The sequence below is a fragment of the Sander lucioperca genome, chromosome 10, assembly GCF_008315115.2.
Source record: "Sander lucioperca isolate FBNREF2018 chromosome 10, SLUC_FBN_1.2, whole genome shotgun sequence".
In the NCBI taxonomy this organism is placed as follows: Eukaryota; Metazoa; Chordata; class Actinopteri; order Perciformes; family Percidae; genus Sander; species Sander lucioperca.
In genome coordinates, this window is record NC_050182.1 from 13,514,632 (window position 1) to 13,532,213 (window position 17,582).

At 40.3% G+C, this 17,582-nt stretch overlaps 2 protein-coding genes across 5 annotated transcripts in view; one reads left to right on the forward strand and one right to left on the reverse strand.

Moving 5' to 3' along the window:
* The window catches only part of tap1 (transporter 1, ATP-binding cassette, sub-family B (MDR/TAP)), a 10,450-nt gene extending 273 nt beyond the window's left edge, over positions 1-10,177 (reverse strand). The window contains exons 1-13 of one of the 2 annotated variants that reach the window (XM_036006498.1): positions 9,841-10,177; positions 9,008-9,339; positions 7,521-7,749; positions 7,098-7,212; positions 6,468-6,592; positions 5,438-5,643; positions 4,333-4,530; positions 3,871-3,999; positions 3,518-3,703; positions 3,235-3,408; positions 1,490-1,649; positions 639-775; positions 1-549 (exon numbers count right to left, since the gene is read on the reverse strand). The exon at positions 1-549 is cut by the window's left edge and continues 273 nt beyond it. In XM_036006498.1, coding sequence (XP_035862391.1) covers positions 319-549; positions 639-775; positions 1,490-1,649; positions 3,235-3,408; positions 3,518-3,703; positions 3,871-3,999; positions 4,333-4,530; positions 5,438-5,643; positions 6,468-6,592; positions 7,098-7,212; positions 7,521-7,749; positions 9,008-9,328 — 2,211 coding nt within the window. In that variant the 5' untranslated portion in view covers positions 9,329-9,339; positions 9,841-10,177 and the 3' untranslated portion in view covers positions 1-318. Of the gene's footprint in view, positions 550-638; positions 776-1,489; positions 1,650-3,234; positions 3,409-3,517; positions 3,704-3,870; positions 4,000-4,332; positions 4,531-5,437; positions 5,644-6,467; positions 6,593-7,097; positions 7,213-7,520; positions 7,750-9,007; positions 9,341-9,835 lie in introns of both variants that reach the window. The other variant, XM_031279567.2, reaches the window with a different exon arrangement.
* A 2,001-nt stretch (positions 10,178-12,178) lies between these two features.
* Positions 12,179-16,831, forward strand: LOC116036126. 3 transcript variants are annotated; one of them, XM_031279596.2, is made up of 5 exons: positions 12,179-12,392; positions 12,760-12,867; positions 12,994-13,140; positions 14,114-14,740; positions 15,599-16,831. In XM_031279596.2, the coding sequence occupies exons 1-5, from the start codon at positions 12,209-12,211 to the stop codon at positions 16,498-16,500; spliced, it is 1,968 nt and encodes a 655-aa protein (XP_031135456.1). In that variant the 5' UTR covers positions 12,179-12,208; the 3' UTR covers positions 16,501-16,831. The 3 variants fall into 3 exon arrangements, with proteins under 3 accessions (XP_031135456.1, XP_035862488.1, XP_031135457.1); XM_036006595.1 differs by having other exon boundaries at positions 12,994-13,044; XM_031279597.2 differs by lacking the exon at positions 12,179-12,392 and adding an exon at positions 12,404-12,574.
* The last annotated feature ends 751 nt before the right edge of the window (positions 16,832-17,582 follow it).

Sequence of the window (17,582 nt, forward strand, 5' to 3'; positions counted from 1 at the left end):
ATATGGTCATTTTCCAGAAAACTACCTATGTTATGATATACCTTAATATAACAATGCAAATTTCAATGTACTGGAACAAGAGTAGGACATTTCAAGTACAACTTCACTTACGTATAAGGTGCATGTAAATGGGAAATTTTCTTAATAGGCAAAAACTCTAGCAAGGCTTTTAGTATGAAGTGTGGTCTCACAATGCAGTTGTTATTTATAGTGCAAGTATAACTGGAGTTGTGACCCTTTAAGTCTGGACTTTTAACCAGCAACCTTCCAGTAAATGGACTGCTTCTCTAACTTGAGGGTAACCTCCGCTCGCACATTTCAGTGTGTATCATTCCCCTCCTCTTCTTGACGGTGAAAGCCCATATTCTGCTTTCTCACCAGTTCAGCATAAAGACCGTCTTTCTTCAACAGCTCCTCATGACTGCCCTCCTCCTCTACCATCCCACCGTTGAGGACAATGATATGATCGGCCTTCTCTACAACACCCATCTTGTTGGATATCAACAGCACAGAGCAGTTGTTGGTTTGGTTTAACAAAGATTGGTGGACCTGTTGGGTACAAATATGACTTGGTGTTAGATGTGAAAAACAGGAGTAAATAATGAGCAAAATTTGAGAAACTCAGAGGAATTTCCGACCTGATATTCATTCTCTGTGTCCAAGTCACTGGTGGCGTTGTCCAGTATCAGGATTTTAGGACATCTGATTAAAGCTCTGGCAATGGCAATACGCTGCTTCTGGCCTCCGGACACCTGGCCTCCCTTCTCCCCAGCATCTGTCCAACAGAAGAACATACTGTTATTGGGTTTATGTACATCTTTAGGGAAACAGCGAGTTGTTTTGCATTAGGAAAGACCACAAAGTGTTGTTGGTTACAAGAACACTTCATTAAAATCATGGGTCCTTCTCACAAAGTTAAATTTAAAGGCAGGGGTGGTAAGACAGTTAGCTTAATTTGAAAGTAGCATCTCCTCAGGGCTACGTCTAACCCCTCCCCCTGCCCTCTACGCTCCGACCTACACACAGAGGTGGCGCATGCAGTGGGCTCAGGCTCCTACACGGGAGGGGTAGAGTACACGCAGTGGGGCAATGAGGCATTTCATTGGTTCTTTCCAAGCAGTCCGTGAGGCAGTGATTGGTGGGCGTTTTTACAGGATTACAGCAGCTACAGATGAACGGATCTTTTTGGCTCCTTTTTCAGAGCCCATAAGTTATTTATTGCTGTTGGGATGTAAAGACCATTTGCAACAATATATATAAAAAAAAGTGTACAGTGGAAATAGTTACCAACCCTGCCTTTAAGAGTGTTTTAGACTTTTTTAATACCACATAGAATGCAATTTATTAATATCTGTTTCACAATCATACCAGCCAAAGTATGAAAGTATGGAAATGAGTTACAGCTTTTCCACTACTAAGAAATGTACCATGAAAAAAAAGAATGCATTTAAGAATGCATTCTAATGTATGCTGTGTTTGTGGGTCGAACCTGTGTCGTATCCACTTGACAGCCCCATGATGAAGTCGTGGGCACTAGCCTGTATGGCAGCCTTCTCCATCTCCTCATCAGAAGCACCCTCGTAGCCATACTTGATGTTCTCCCGCACAGAGCGAGCAAACAGCAGACAATTTTGGCTCACCACAGCAATCTATAAACAAACAGGATGCAGAGGAAACATCAGTGGCTGTGTAACTGTCACAGCTGACTCTAAGAATGGTTTACAACGAGGGCAAGAGCAAGAGAGAGAAAAAGTGCAAGTAAGTGTCCTTTTTTAGCACAGCCTGGAAGATAGCTGCCTGCACTGAGGTGTGTATGAGGCTCATGGTGACGTTGTCCTAATATTCCTTTGACAAAGGAGTGTAATTAAAAAGACATTTGGAGGAATCTGAGAAGAAGCTTTCAATGAACTGTGATTCACCTTCCTTATAGCATCATCATTGTACAGCTCGGGGCTACTTAAATTTCATTTTCATTTCGTTTTATGGTCTCAGCTGCAGAATTCACTCATGTATTTGTGATCTGGATTTTTAGTCTATTTCTGTGGTACATTACATTATTACATTACATGTCATTTAGCTGACGCTTTTATCCAAAGCGACTTACAATTACTATATATCAGAGGTCGCACGCCTCTGGAGCAAGGGGTTAAGTGTCTTGCTCAGGGACACATTGGTTGATGTATCGCTGTGGGAATCGAAAGCTGAAAGCTTTAGTGGACATTTTCTGTGACTTTGTTTGTAAGCCGTTCTGTCGCCTAGTGGCCAAAACTCACTTAATGCAGCTTTAAAAGTGCCCGGTGGAGTTTTATTGTGTTATGTTGACATTCCGTGGTTTTCACCAAACGCTTAACTTTGCCTGTGTGCTTGCGCTTCCTCGTGCACAATACAAACAAAATGGGAATCCAATCCAGCTTTCTGGAGCAATGTTCCAGATGAGTTTTAACCACTATTAATAATGGTTAAAACTCATCAGTGTTTCTTATTATTATGCTCACTGCATGTCAAATTAGATGACAATTTAAAGCTTAAAGGAACACGCCGACTTATTGGGAATTTAGCTTATTCACCATAACCCCCAGAGTTAGATAAGTCCATACATACCCTTCTCATCTCCGTGCGTGCTGTAACGCTGTCTGACGGCTCCACCGGTAGCTTAGCCTAGCACAGAGCATGCAGGTGAATGGTTCCAGTAATCCTACTGCTCCGAATTGTGACAAAAGTGACAAAATAACGCCAACATGTTCCTATTTACATGTTGTGATTTGTATAGTCACAACGTGTACAAAAAACAACGTAACATGAGACACAGCCATCTTCTAACTGTAAACAAACCGGGAACTATATTCTCAGACAGGTTTGCTGCAAAGCAAATCATTCCGCCCAAGTACTATATTCTTCCGCCTGAGAATATAGTTCCCGGTTTGTTCACGGTTAGAAGATGGCTGTGTCTCATGTTACGTTGTTTTTTGTACGCACTGTGACTATACAAATCACAACATGTAAATAGGAACATGTTGGCGTTATTTTGTCACTTATTCGGAGCAGTAGGATTACTGGAACCATTCACCTGCATGTTCTGTGCTGGCCTGATGCTGCTGGAACCGTCAGACAGCCTTACAACACGCACGGAGATGAGAAGGGTATGTATCGACTTGTCTAACTCTGGGGGTTACGGTGAATAAGCTAAATTCCCAATAAGTCGGCGTGTTCCTTTAAAATATTCAAATACACCACCTTGTCATGTAGGTACTGGTCTTGGTAGCTTTGCAATTTTTTCCCATCCAGTAGAATTTCCCCTGCTTGGGGCTGGTAAAATCGCTCCAGCAGCTTGACACAGGTGGACTTCCCTGATGTGTTAAGCCCCACAAGGGCAGTGACTTGGCCTGGCTTCATCTCTAGAGACACGTCCTGGTATAAGAGAGAAATAGGGTGAATTTGTAAAGAGTTGTATGCGATAAAATCATTTTAATTGTAAATATGATAAATGCAAAGGAGATAAACATGCATAAATACATACCTTCAGCACAAGATTGCTCTCATCAGGATAGGAAAATTTAACATTTTTAAACTGAATGTGACCCTTAAGATTTTTAGGGGCCAAAGTGCCATTTGGGGGTCTTTTAGGTTTGCGATCCAATATTTCAAAGATCGTCTCTGAGGCACCAATTGCCTTCCTCACCTCCGGGTAATAACGCATGACAGCCTGGAAGAGAGGTGGTAGAATGAGGCACTTTTTAATTTGATTCATTTATATATGTTATTTTGAACAAACCAATCAGCCACTTGTAATCATGCATGAGGGAAAACCAAAGGGTAAAGAACATAATGTTTTATTCAAGCGTATTCCCATTATCTTAGACTGTGGCTCACCTCAATAGCAGAGGCAAACTGCAACTCATAGAGGACAAAGGACACCAGGTCTCCGCTGCTAACGTCCCCTCTGGTCACAAGAGTCCCTCCATAGTACAGAATACACACCTTCAGGGCCAGGGTGGTCATCTGGGAGAACATAAAAATAGTTTCAATAATATTCATATTCATTCCCAGCACTGAACATGCAGTTTCAGTTTTTCTAATGTGCTCAATTTGGAGGAACAGGGGTATTGGGGTTCCGTTTGACTTGAGGTTTGTTAACATTTCTTGGCTCACCTCTGCTCCACCTAGGCGCCACCCTGTTCCCCAAGTGTAAGTGTCTAAACATCAGTTTTTTATTACATTTTCTAGCAGTAAACAACTGAAATGGCAGACACCCCCTACTGTATCATACTCACAGACAAACACATGCTAAGAAATCATAGCACACTTTATAACCCAGGTCAGTATTCAACTCACGCTGTTAGCCCAGGTAGAGGCTGCATAGGCTGCTGCTTCCTTTTTGTTAAGTGCGTAAGTATCGTCCAGCCGCTGTTTGTACCTCTCTGTCTCACCATCCTCGTTGGCAAAACTCCTCACTGTCCTTATGCAGGAGAAGGTCTCTGTGGCCACCTGGTTGGCCTTAGCCAGGGACTCCTGAACCTTTACAGCAATAGTCTGAAAAATAAAATATAGATATATATATATATAGAATGAATTTGTGAAATTTTGATATTTTACAAATATGACGGATGGACATGATCATAGCTGCACTGGAAATATTTTGACATGATGTCACATTGTACAAGGTACAACAGCTGTTTTTTTAACAGCTTCCAGTGCCTAGGGTTAGATCTTCTCCCTTACACCGGAATTCATTGATTTTTCCGGCCACTTGAGGGCAACACAACAAGCTATGAGCACAACACTAACAAAAAATCACCTTATCAAGTCCATTTGTCAACACGGAGCAGCATTAGCATTAATTTTTTAGTCATGTTTCTATCCATTTGGCAAATGTAAGTCCAATATTCACTATCCTAGCTCTGTCTAACTCCTCAGGGAAATATTTGTCTGTCTTTAGCTGTTAAATGCTCCACTACGTTCACTAGCTAGTTGTCTGCAGGTAGTGTACAGACCATTGATCATAGATTTTTTTCCTGAAAACAGCTGCCTACTGCGACTGGAAATAATGCTTATAAGAGTGGGTGGGAATTATAATTATCAGTGTTGTGGGCCTTACAAACCAAAACAATGAACTCAAATATGCTAAAATGGTCCATATAGCTGAGGGGAACTGCAAATCTGGGTTTATTTCTTGTATTACGTCACTTCGAGCAACCCCTTTCACATTAAGTCTTTGCATCCATTGTCTACATTGATTAGAGCAGCCTTTTTTTTCTTCTAAATTGTTTTTTTGGGGCTTTTCCCTTTATTATAGAGTGACAGTGGATAGGCATGAAAGGGGGAGAGAGATGAGGGATATGGGAGGGAACATGGGGCGAACGCTTACTGGGTGAGCTAGAGGCCGCCCCGATTAGAGCAGCTTTTAAAATTATGGGACATTTAAGGAAGTCCTCTTTACCTGGTGGAAGTGTCCAGTGAGCTTGGGTATGACCCAAATAATGGGCAGTCCCATGCAAGTGAGCAGGGACATTTTCCATGACTGGCGCACCATGAAGAACATGAGGAAGGCAAAACGCGCTGTGTACCACATCACAAGACTTAGTTTCTCACTCAGTGCCTCGCTCATATCATTAGTATCCGTGGTAACGCGGGACACCAGTTCACCTGAAAAAGGAGTTGTGCATTAGCTTTGTCAAAGGAATTACAGTTTAAGTACATGTTGTTAAAATCATGCATATTCTGGATTCATATCAGCCCACACAAATTTTGTCAAGTATATATTTTAGGAAATTCATAACAATATGGAAACTGAGCTTGGCTTTGATAAAAAATGAAAGTGTGTACAATAAGTTAAAGTCAAAATAGGTTTAGGGTTATTCATGATGACCTACTGTATCAGTACTCTAACCATTAAAAGGTCCCATGGCATGAAAATTTCACTTTATGAGGTTTTTTAATATTAATATGACTTTCCCTAGCCTGCCTATGGTCCCCCAGTGGCTAGAAATGGTGATAGGTGTAAACCGAGCCCTGGGTATCCTGCTCTGTTTTTGAGAAAATGAAAGCTCAGATGGGCCGATCTGGAATCTCCTCCTTATGACGTCATAAGGAGGAAGGTTACCTCCCCTTTCTCTGCTTTGCCCGCCCAGAGAATTTGGCCCGCCCATGAGAAAGAGAGACATCATGGCTTGCAAACGAGCGAATTATGGCAGTTGGTCAAGGCCACACCCCCACCCTCCACCTCGCCCCCCCTCTCTCCTCCTCAATAGCATTTAAAGCTACAGACACAGAAATGGCACATCCTAAAGAAAGCTCATTGTGGGACTGGCTCTAGTGGCTGTAATTCTGCACCAAGGCTGAATTCCGGGAAAGAGACTTCAGATACAGTATAAGGGGACCAATGAGGCCTATATAAAAGCATCCAAAAAGCAGCATGTCATAGGACCTTTAAAGAGGACTCATACAGTATATACATGCTATTATCTTACCTGTGGCCTTGAAGAAACCAATCTCTTGTTTCAGCACGGCCTGGAAGACAGCTGCCTGCACTGAGGTGTGTATCAGGCTCATGGTGATGTTGTACACAAGGTCACATACAAACTCAAGCACAGCACTGAAACATAAGAGAGAGGACACATTACAGCGTAAAGTACCCAAAATGGCACTACTTTACACATTTACTTTAAATGTTCATAATAATAATAATAACTAAATCAAACAGTTTCCTTTGTGTACAAACCTTAACAAGAGATCGTTATCTAAATTCCTCCTCTATACCCAAAGATGGCTCATTTTTATGTGTTATCATATGCATATGTTGTAATTCTGTTTGAAGCATACAAAGAAAAGCATATACAAGCAAACTGTACTGAGTTTGGGATTTGATAACATTTTATGTAAGTCGAAATTAAATCAGACTCAAGTATCGAAAGCACGTTTTGAAACCCTAAACCCAAGTTTTGCCAGATAGATTACATATTTGCTACTAAGCCAAATTCTTAGTCTTTTCTAATAAGAAAAAAAGACAGAAGATAAAGATTAAAAGATGAAATGTTTGGATATTATACAAACTTAGAACCGGTAATGCATTAACTACTTTGTTACAGAGTTTACATTACCTGCCAATAGTCATTAGCGTCATGATTTTGATGGCCTCTGTGAATGCATCAGGTGCTTCCTCATTTATGATCCAGTCAGCCACACGACCAGTGTAATGAGGAACAGCCATCTCACCTGAGGTCAGAAGTTCACATTATCACACAATATAACTTCAAGGAGAATAAAACTGTCAAAATATGTCTAGTGTGGTCTTTCCAAGCTTCACAATGCTCTACTTTAACTTGAAAGACAGGGATGTGCTTTGTATAAGCTGTTCTTGATTCGAAACTGATTACTTTTTAATGAACTCCACCAACTCTGTGAGTGAAGCTACAAATACAGCAAGAACTGCAGGAAATAACTCCAAAACTTTGCAGCTGCATAGGAACACAACATGAACAACAACATGCACTTGATTTAAATGAAGGTGTTGTGTCACTTACCACAAGAAGAGAGAACCACGAGTAACAGCACAAAAACAAAGCGCCAGAGATAGGGCAGCATGTATTCCATCAGCCTCTTCAGAGGTGTACTGGTGTCTTCTTTGGGCTCCTCAGAGGGCGCCCTCGTCAACAGAGATGAGATGTATCGACCACAGGAGAGCAAAAGAGATGACACATATCGACTCCAGTAGAGCCACGCCACTACTGTCACAACATAACCCTGTAACACCTGCAAAACAAATCACAGGTTTTATCCACAAATCCAAATATTATACCCAAGATATTACATGAAACAAATAACTTAATGTTTCAGATGATTCCAACAATGAAAGCAAACACAACAGCATTTCTAAAATGGTGGACCTCTCATACTCTTCAGACTGTTTTGGTTTTGGTTTCAGTCTTGTTTGTGTTCCAAGCTTAACAGCTTCATTGCAAAAAGTACCAATAAAATAAGCATAACAAATATTTGAATCTTGCTAAGCAAGTCATACAAACATTGTACATGTATTAACAGCAAAAAATAATTGTAGCATTAAAAGTGAAAGTACTTGTTATGCAGTGGAATATCCCTGTCAGTGTTATATTGTAAAATATTGGATTATTATTTGAATGCTGTAGCTGGTAGATGTGGAGCTTATTTTTAAGTACAATATTTGTCTCTGAAATGTAGTAGAAGTATAAATACACATGAAATACTCAGGTACAGCACAAGTACATAATTGTACTTATTTATATTGCATCAATGGCATCTATCTACCCACCCTCCATCTCTGTTAAGTGCCCTTGAGCAGGAATCTTCAACAGGGGGTCCGGGACCCCTAGGGGGTCCTCAGAGTCAATGCAAGTGGGGCTGCTAAATTATTTTTAATTTTTGTTTTTTTCAATGAATCCAACATATTATTAGCAAATATGAATCCCCACTGATGATAGGCTTACTGGCCTATGTAAGGTAGTCACTAAGGTAGCCATCCACAGATAGTTAATCCTGAGGATTCACTGTGCCACATGAACGTTTTAAAATGAAAACATTTAGACGGCTACATTTTTTTCAAACAATTATAAGGCTATTTTAAACACTTAGTATTCTATGCAAAAAAGGTATGTATAAAGGCTTTAGGCGCCCTACACGTAATTGTAGGCTCAGTTTATTATGCAACTTCATTTTACACAATATATGTAGTAGGGGGTCCCTGCTCCATCTCTCTTTCAGTTAAGGAGTCCTTGGCTTAAAAAAGGTAGCCTACAAAAGTTCTTAGCTGCTGAACTAGATGGGTTTTTTTTAGACTTTTCCACCAGAACTTGAACACACCATGGTCAGGGAACCACAATGCATCACGGGCCCTGCTCTAGATCTGTCACCCGCAGTAACATACCTAAAAAGGTGTTAAGAAAAATGAGTGCTATTATATTAATGTGATCCATCCTGCAACTAAATATGGTTTCAAGCACATCAGCATAAAAACCAGCAAAACACAGCCACCCACCCTTTCCCAGGAGTGCCACCCCCACAGTTCCTCCATGGTGGACTGGCCCAGCGCCCAGAGAAGAGTGGTGTACACTGGGAAGTGGAAGCAAAGGACCCCTAAACTCTGTAGCCCCTCAAAACTGCTCATCCAAGGCAGGCTCCCAGGGGAGGTGAGGGTGAGAAGGGCGAGGAGGCAAGCCCTGGTCAACCCTCCTCCCCACAGGGTGATGAACGGATGGGAGAGGAGGAGAGGTGTGAGCTGAGCCAAGCGGATGGCGTGCAACACACACACATCCAGGCACATGAAGAGCAGAGGGAAGAAGTAGCTCATTTTTTGCATAATGCACAGGTTCTGCAAATATAAGTGACAGAGAGGGTCAGTGGTATTCAAGTCGACTCGACACATTGTGAGGTTTCATCGGTTAGACTAACACATCTTCCAAAACAGAAAACATTCGAACATCGACTTGTATGCATAGCTAAAACCCATTGTAATTAGACCTAAATAAACTATAGGCCATGCAATCATTTGCATTTGCATGTCCTTCATGGTGAGAATTTACTTTCAGTTTGCTGCAGATGCTATCTCTAGGCGTATTACTTTTACTTTCATCTACACGGGTGATTTCTTTTAAACCGTTTGTCAAACTGTAAACCGATAAACCCACCCACAGAAACACGAATTAGCAAAACATTCAAAAATACATAAGCCTACCATTAAGGCCTTAAGGCATAAGGCCTACCATTCAGTATTATTAAGTAGAAATGTATGATACAGTAAATAATGTAATGTTACAGTAGCCTTAGCCAAGTTTAGCTGCATTTCGGTTGCTTAAATTCAACTTACATTTCCTTTCGACAAGCCAAGTTTGATATGTAGCAGTTTGATAATCGTTTGAGAACGTAAACCGACACCGATATTTACCCTAACAAACAAAATTGACAATTTAACAAGTTCACAACCGGCTGCTAGTTCAAACGTCGACCGGCCGAACCTGCAGCTGTAAAACTGAAACCGAAACTAACTATTTATACTCTCTTTGAAAGCGGAAAGCCCCTTTTATGTCTGACACAAAGGCGGACGAAGACTGACGAGGGATAAAATAAACTTTAATAGTAGAGTATTTATTCCAACTGAACTCCTGATTTCATAAACTTCCGTAAAAGCAACGACAACTGTGCAATACAGTACAATGCTTATATGATATGATATGTCTGACGGCGAAATTTTTTTTTTGCAGGATGGTAGGGGAAGAACCCGCCCTACTCTCCCTCTGAATGGCTAGTACTCGTTGCCTGCTCTGGTGGGATTGGTTATGTTTAGGCAAGAGGAGTGGGATTGGTTATGGTTAGGGTAAGAGTGTCTGGGTTAGCCAATCAGGGATGAGTTCCCTAATGAATATTCATGAGTCTTCCCCTACCATCCTGCAAAAACATAATTCGCTGCCTGGCGTGAACCTGGGCCATCTACAAACAGTCCAACAGCGTCACCATGTGGCGAGAAGATGGAACGGTTATAACTTTATAACTATCAGTCCTGGAACATTTAACATTTCAATACCACATTTATTCATGGGAATGAAATAACCTCCGTAACTTACTTTACTGTATTTATGTGTTTCAGAATCACAGCTGCATTTTTAACGTCTTTATATGTCTTTGTGTATCTTCTGTTTATGATTTTTCTGCTGCCTTGCTGCAAAAAAAAAGTCCTTTTATGGGATATTAAAAATCTGAACTGAACAGAACAGAAAAGTTATGTTAATGGATTTCCTAACTTCTTTTGTTTTAACCAAGATTTATTTATTTACATTTATTTTTATTCTGTTTTATATCCATTTTATATATGTTTGTTGCTGTGTGTGCACACTAATGTAAACATCTATACGCACAGTATCTTTCTATATTGATTTAGTTTACATGTAAAAAAAAAACTGTAGGCTTATTTTTGTATGCAGAAGGCTAATATTTCTTCTGTTTTCATGTATTGTTTGTTGCTGTTAGTGTGGCTTGTTTTCCTTGGGCATTGTTTTGTTAAGTAAACTTTTTAAAAGTTATTTATTTTTGTGAAAACATTTTTTGGGCCAAAGCATCACTCATCAAGACGGTGTAATAAGTTATAGGCAGTAGTCTATAATAAAGTATAGCTAGTACTCTATTTTTACCTTTGGACCCAAAATTAAAATTGTTGTTTTGACTCTGCTACCCCCACTGTGTATGCTCCCTGGACTTTTTTTTACTGAAGACATTTAGTGACATGTCACAGTAGGAAAAGCAGAGACCCATTAAGACAACTAAGGACATGCAACCCCCAACAGAAACTTTGAACTCCCTGCTTCTTCCTTCCCCCTGCTTTTATGTTAGAAGGATGGGACGAGCAAAGCTATAAATGTTCCTACTGTTTTAAGCAACCTGCTTGAAAGCCCTCATAAATCACTTATATACTTAGAAGATGTTTCCTTTCATGTATATGTTAGTACATTTTGGCATTTTCGTTGGAAGGAAAGCAAAGTAATTCATTTTAAAAGCCATATAGCATTTTTCTTTTTCTTTTTATAAGGTGTAGACGGGGCCCTTAGTCACGTTTCAGATTCTGAGTTGTTAGCAGTTCTACAAAATAGTGATTTCCTCTGTAAACTTCTCAAATAGTTTCCTTTAGGCCCAAAAGAGGTCACACGATCCATTTCAAAAGAAAAAAAGAAAAGTTAGCGGAATAGAATTTTGAATGCACGACTGTAATGGAGTAGGCTATTTTTAGATCAACGTATTGATACTTTTACTTAAGTAAAGGATCTGGATACTTCTTCCAGCACTGATGATAACACTGACAGCAGCCATTAAATGAGTAGCCTACTTTTGTTTGTGATACTTTAAGTACATTTTGATAATACGTTTTTAATTCTACAGGACTGTTACTCAATACTACTTCCACCACTGGAAGGCATTTAAACAAACAAAAAAAATAAAAATAATAATAATAATAATAATTATTATTATTATTATTATTATTATTATTATTATTATTATTATTATTATTATTATTATTATTGCTGTTATGTGACAGTCAATTTTGTTGGTACATTTTTTTTCTTCTATTTATCTGCTTTGGAGATAAGTTTGGCAATGCGAGACTTTGCTCATGAGAGAATACAAACTTCCCAGTTTCTACGGCCTTGCCAGTGCGCATGCTCGGACATGGCAGCTGCCTTATATACTGTCTATGGTGGGAACCTCCACAAATCCGCCAGTTAAGATATTTAGCCAAATACAACGTGAGCTAACCGAGCTGACAGATGTTGTGTTTCATTGTGAGAACCATGAAGGAGTAAACAGCTGGCAAACTTGTGTTCTGATCTGGATGGAACCGACGGGTCTACGAGACGTTTTCAAATGTATAACACTATGTAAGCAAAGCCGAAAATACGTGTCATTTTTAAAGGTTGTTTGTCGTAGTTTAGCATTAAAGAGGAGTTGCTAGGAATTAGCTACACAAACCGTTAGCTTAATCTCTTCTACTATGACCACCATTGCAGCCGTTTCGACTTACCTTTTCGGTAAATGCCAGGCCTGCAACGTCTACTTCTACGTAAGCCACAAAAACATCTGGATTTAGACACATGGATTTGTTGTCCACCGTTAAAATATGCACCAGCGGTGTTTTTAGATTGGTTTCAAGGGAATGGACAAACTCAATGCTAATCACTGAATAAAAGCATGCAATTGTTTTGCTTGATGCGAAAGACCCCCAACAACCTGTTTCTTGTGTTGTAGCCATTGCAGCAATGGAGGATATTGGTCTCCATCCCAAACCCACCAATGACCCCCCTGTTCACAGACCCACAGTCACTGAGACTTTTGGGCTGCACCACATCCCAGCAGGTGTGTATGAGCTCCGGCTGTGTCTCTCTGTAAATAAACACAGCAGTTACTGACACTGTCTTACCAAGGTGTGTGTGTGTGTGTGTGTGTGTGTGTGTGTGTGTGTGTGTGTGATGTTTCATTCAGAACATCTGCACGTCACTGATGCAAGCAGGAAATCTGACATGCATAAAGATGGACGGTCCAAAAAAAGGTCCCACCCGGTAGCAGCAGAGCCACAGATGATTTCCCAGTTTCCTCTACAGAGTGTGTGTCCTCTGGGTGCTGACACCAGTAAGTGTGTATGCAGTGAATGTAACTACCATACCCAATTAATTGCGGAGAGTGTTTTCCGTCAGCAGATGTAAAAGAACGATGATTTGATGAATGATGATTCCATCCTTTTAGTTGTCAGGTGGCATTTAACTGTAAACTGTCACTGTTGGATGCATACTTTTGTGAATGCTAGCTTGAATCCTTTTGAAGCCTTTTTTTTTTTTTTGCCTTTTTACACATTATTCACATACATCCAATTACATAAATATGAAACCCTGTATGTTCAGATATCTGGTATTAATCTACTGTACATACACATCTATATGTACTTAGATTTTTTTAGGATCCATACTAATAACCTGATATTGTACATATTTTGGATGTGCACCTTATCTTTATCTTTGACTTTTGAATTTGCACTCTTCCCACTTTGTACTGAAACTGCTGCACAGCAATTTCCCACGGGATGCATTCCGTTTTCTCTTATCTTATCTTGATATTCAAGGATGCTCATTTTGAGTTGACTTAAAAAGGCGTTAACTACACAAATAATGATAAATATTTACCAATACCCCGGTACCATCAATGGGGACGTAACAGTCACAATAACTGAGATATATATTGTATATCTATAATAACTGGAACATATATAAATATTATCAAGCTTGTTTTCATTCAAAACAAATACAGCAAATACAGCTTTCCTGCAATGACACTGATATTGTAGTTCTCTCACAGTGTCTAGCTTTAATGTGATGTGTCGATTCATGTTCTCCACATGTGTACAACAAAGTGTTTTTATTGTTAGCAGAAAAAAGAGAGCATTAAAAAAAAAATGGCGTCACCACTTTTAGTCTGTAGATCCACATACTCAAACTGGGTGTCCTGTATTGCTGTAGGCTGTTGCTGTTCTTAACCAGAACTGGGAATAACATTGCTTTTTGGATCATTTTGTGTTTGATAAACCAAAAATGTTTGTTTAATTTTTCAGCGCTCCTTAATACAGCTGCCAAAAATGGCAACACTAATAAGGACAAGGCAGGGGCTGACAGGAAAAAACTCAAAGCCAAAGTTGGAGATCCATCAAAGTGGAACCAAAACAAGCAGAAACAGCTGAGGATGGAGGGTAAATCGTACGTGAGCAAACGCAAAAAAGACGGTGAGGTTGTGACAAAACAGCCAAGAGCAATGGGACCGAGGTGCACCTCGAATGCATGCAAAAAGGCATCAAACCGACTTTGTAATGAAATCAACGAAGAGGCCAGGAAGAAAGTGTTTGATGAATTCTGGCAGCAGATGAACTGGGCTCTGAGAAAACTGTATGTATCAGATCAAGTTGACCGTGACCCCGTGGAAAGATCTCGGGCGGTGGGAGCGCAGTCAAGAAGATCCGTTTCACTCCGTTATCACTTGATGGTGGATGGCAAAAGAAAACAAGTGTGTAAAAACATGTTCCTGTCCACCCTGGGGATAGGAGAGTGGTCGGTGCTCAACTGGACACAGAAAGGAGCAACAACAAAGAATGAAAACAATTTAGAAAAAAGGCAGGCTGTCCCTCAGTGCCCTCAACAGATCCCTGCTTCTTCTGCAGTCAGTAACACTGCAGAAGTTACCCAGGGTGAGTGTCTCTGCTCTTTTTCAGCTACTTACTAAACTTAGTTGTAGAGCTGAAACAATCAGTCGATTTACTGATTAGTCAACTGACAACACTTACATAAAAAAGTATGCAACACGTCATAATCGATTAATGTCCGAAGCCAAAATGCCAAACATTTGCTGGTTCCAGCTTCTCAAATGTGAGAATGTTCTGCTTTTTTCTGGTATACATCATTGTAAATTGATGCCTGTAGGTTTAAAGCTGCTGGTTGGACGAAACAAATTATTTTAAGACATCATCTTGGACTGTTACTCTATTTTTTGATATTCTGTAAACTAAATTAAAGGTGCTCTAAGCAATGTTGGGTGATGTCACTTCTTGTTGATGTTCGAAGTATTGGCAAACAAAACGGAGGCTAGCTCGCCCCTCCCTCCTCCTCATCCCGTCCCCTCCCCCTCCCTTCTGCGCACTAACCCCCCAACCCCCACCCCCAAATCTGTCTTGTCGGTTATTGGCTGGAACACTGTTTGTTATGTTTCGTGGTGCAGGTTGGCGTAGTTTGTTTTTGTTGCCGTTTGTGGAGCCTGGGCTGTCTACAGAGACCGTGTTTTTTTACAGTGTGTTCAGGGGACAGGCAGCTAGCGGATAGTGAGGAGATGTTTGCTGTATGTGACAAAAAACGCGTGACATCGCTTAGAGCACCTTTAACAATCATTTAATTGGAAAAAACAACCAGCATATTAATTGAGAATGAAAATAACGGTTAGTCGCAGCCCTACTTAGTGCATTGCATAGTTAGTGCCATTGTTTTCTGTAGTTTCCACTGTAACACTAAAGTGTATCACAGTAATACCTCACACCTTTTCCTGTTTTTTGCAGAACAAGGGAAAGACAAAGACAGGCCACCAGAACCAGAGGGGTCAACCAGAAAGAAATCCAGAGTTGCCAAGCCGCAAACATGGAAGCACAATCAACAGAAGCAACTTAGAATGGAGGGAAAACCATACATCAGCAAACGAAAGAAAGACGGCACGACCATAACTAAAGGTCAGAGGACCATGGGATTAAGATGCACGTCCGGTGCTTGCAAAAGGGCATCCAACCGCTTCTGTGCAGACTTCAGTGAAGAAATGAGGAACGAGCTGTTTACCAGTTTCTGGCAGTGTATGAACTGGGCTCAGAGAAAGACCTATGTGTCCGGATTAGTCGACTGTGGCCCGGTGGAAAGAACCCGAGCACCGTGGACTCAATCGAGAAGGTCGGTCTCCATGCGCTATCATTTGATAGCCAGTGGTGAAAAAAAACAAGTTTGCAAAAAGATGTTCCTCTCCACTTTGGGGATTGGAGAGTGGTCAGTGCTCAACTGGGCACAAAATACATCTCAGCAGGACAATTCAGAGGAAATCACCAAGAAGCAAACGCAAAGGAAGTCCCGTAAAGCTTCAGAACATATAGTCCTGAACGAGTTCCTCGAGAGTTTACCCAAAGTTCCCTCATACTGTTGCGGGACATCCGTCTCCAAGCTGTATCTGGAGCCGGTCTTCTCAAACATGTCCGAGGTGTACAGGCACTACTACAAGCACTGCTTAGAGAGGAAGACAACACCGCTCTCTCGGCAGGTTTTCTGTGCTGTATTTAAAAAGATGGATTTGGGATTGTGTGACTCCAAAAGGTATCAAGGGTGTTCTTTCAGTGGGAATTTGTTTAATGAGCTTTGGGAGGAATACTGCTTGGAAAGAGGAGCTCCAGGGCCACAGCCAGAGAAAGCGGGTAACCAGTAGAGAGGGGTTAAGGACAAAAAGGTTCTGTGTTGGAGTTCAATCCTTATTGTTTGTTACTTCATTACTTATTGCACGTTTTGGAAAGTTGAAATGCAAAACTTTGCCAAAATGACTTAATGATCTCAAGTTTCATTAAATCTCATTAAGCATAGACTGTGGTTGCTTCTTCCAGGATCACACTATCTGAAGCAATCCAGTCTTTATGCAGCTGAACAGTTGTTATTCAAGCACTACACTTATTTTGTTTTTGTAATGGAGAACGCACGTTGTTACTTAAAATGTAAGTTCTTTGTGAGATTCTTTGTCAACCATCATTATTAGGTCAAAACTAAAACAAAAATGTGTCATAATGTGTGCATCTGTTAATCTACTGTTTGGGATTTCAATAAGTGTCTATGTCATGTGTAATAATATAGAGAAAAAAAATCATAATCACAATTATTTTTGGTCAATATTGAAATCACGATTATTTAACACGAGTAGTCATTGTCTTTTGGAAAGATGTTGCAAGTATTGAACTTAAAAAAACATTGAAACAGATCAACAGTATAAATCCCTTGAACTGTGAAATTTCCCTTAATACTTTCGCCATTTGAACTTTTTTTTCATTCAGAACACAAGACAAAATAAGAGTTTACTTGCAAAATGTAATGTGCAAAATAATAGTTTTTTTCCCCGATGAATGTGTTTTTGTGATCGTAATCGAGATTAAAACTTTGATTAATTGCACAGCCCTAATGTGAAAGGTCAAAGTGAAATGCCTTAAAGGACTTGCAACACTGCTAACTGCTCAAGTTATTGGTTCTTATTTATTTCACTCTGTGCTTGATAAAGAGCAATGTGTGGCCAAAATGGTGTGGATTAAATAAGAACAGAAGCCGTTTACAGAGTCCTTTTCGAGGCAGAGCACTCACAGTTACGTTTTTTTTTGACTCAGCAGCTGGACAAAACAGATTCTTTGTAAAGGTCAAATTTAAACCACGCCATCCCCTCACACCCTGTAGCTTTTTACACATTGAAATAATGGCTCGTCTAACAGCTCACATACCCCATACTGTGGGTTTTTTTTGAGACACAGTAAG

Excerpts from the sequence above, each read along its gene's own strand:
- LOC116036126 (XM_031279596.2), top strand. The coding sequence starts at position 12,209 with ATGGTGGGAACCTCCACAAATCCGCCAGTTAAGATATTTAGCCAAATA. Across the intron at positions 12,868-12,993 it reads GCTGCACCACATCCCAGCAG|AACATCTGCACGTCACTGAT; the intron begins GTGTGTATGAGC and ends TGTTTCATTCAG. Across the intron at positions 13,141-14,113 it reads TCCTCTGGGTGCTGACACCA|CGCTCCTTAATACAGCTGCC; the intron begins GTAAGTGTGTAT and ends TTAATTTTTCAG.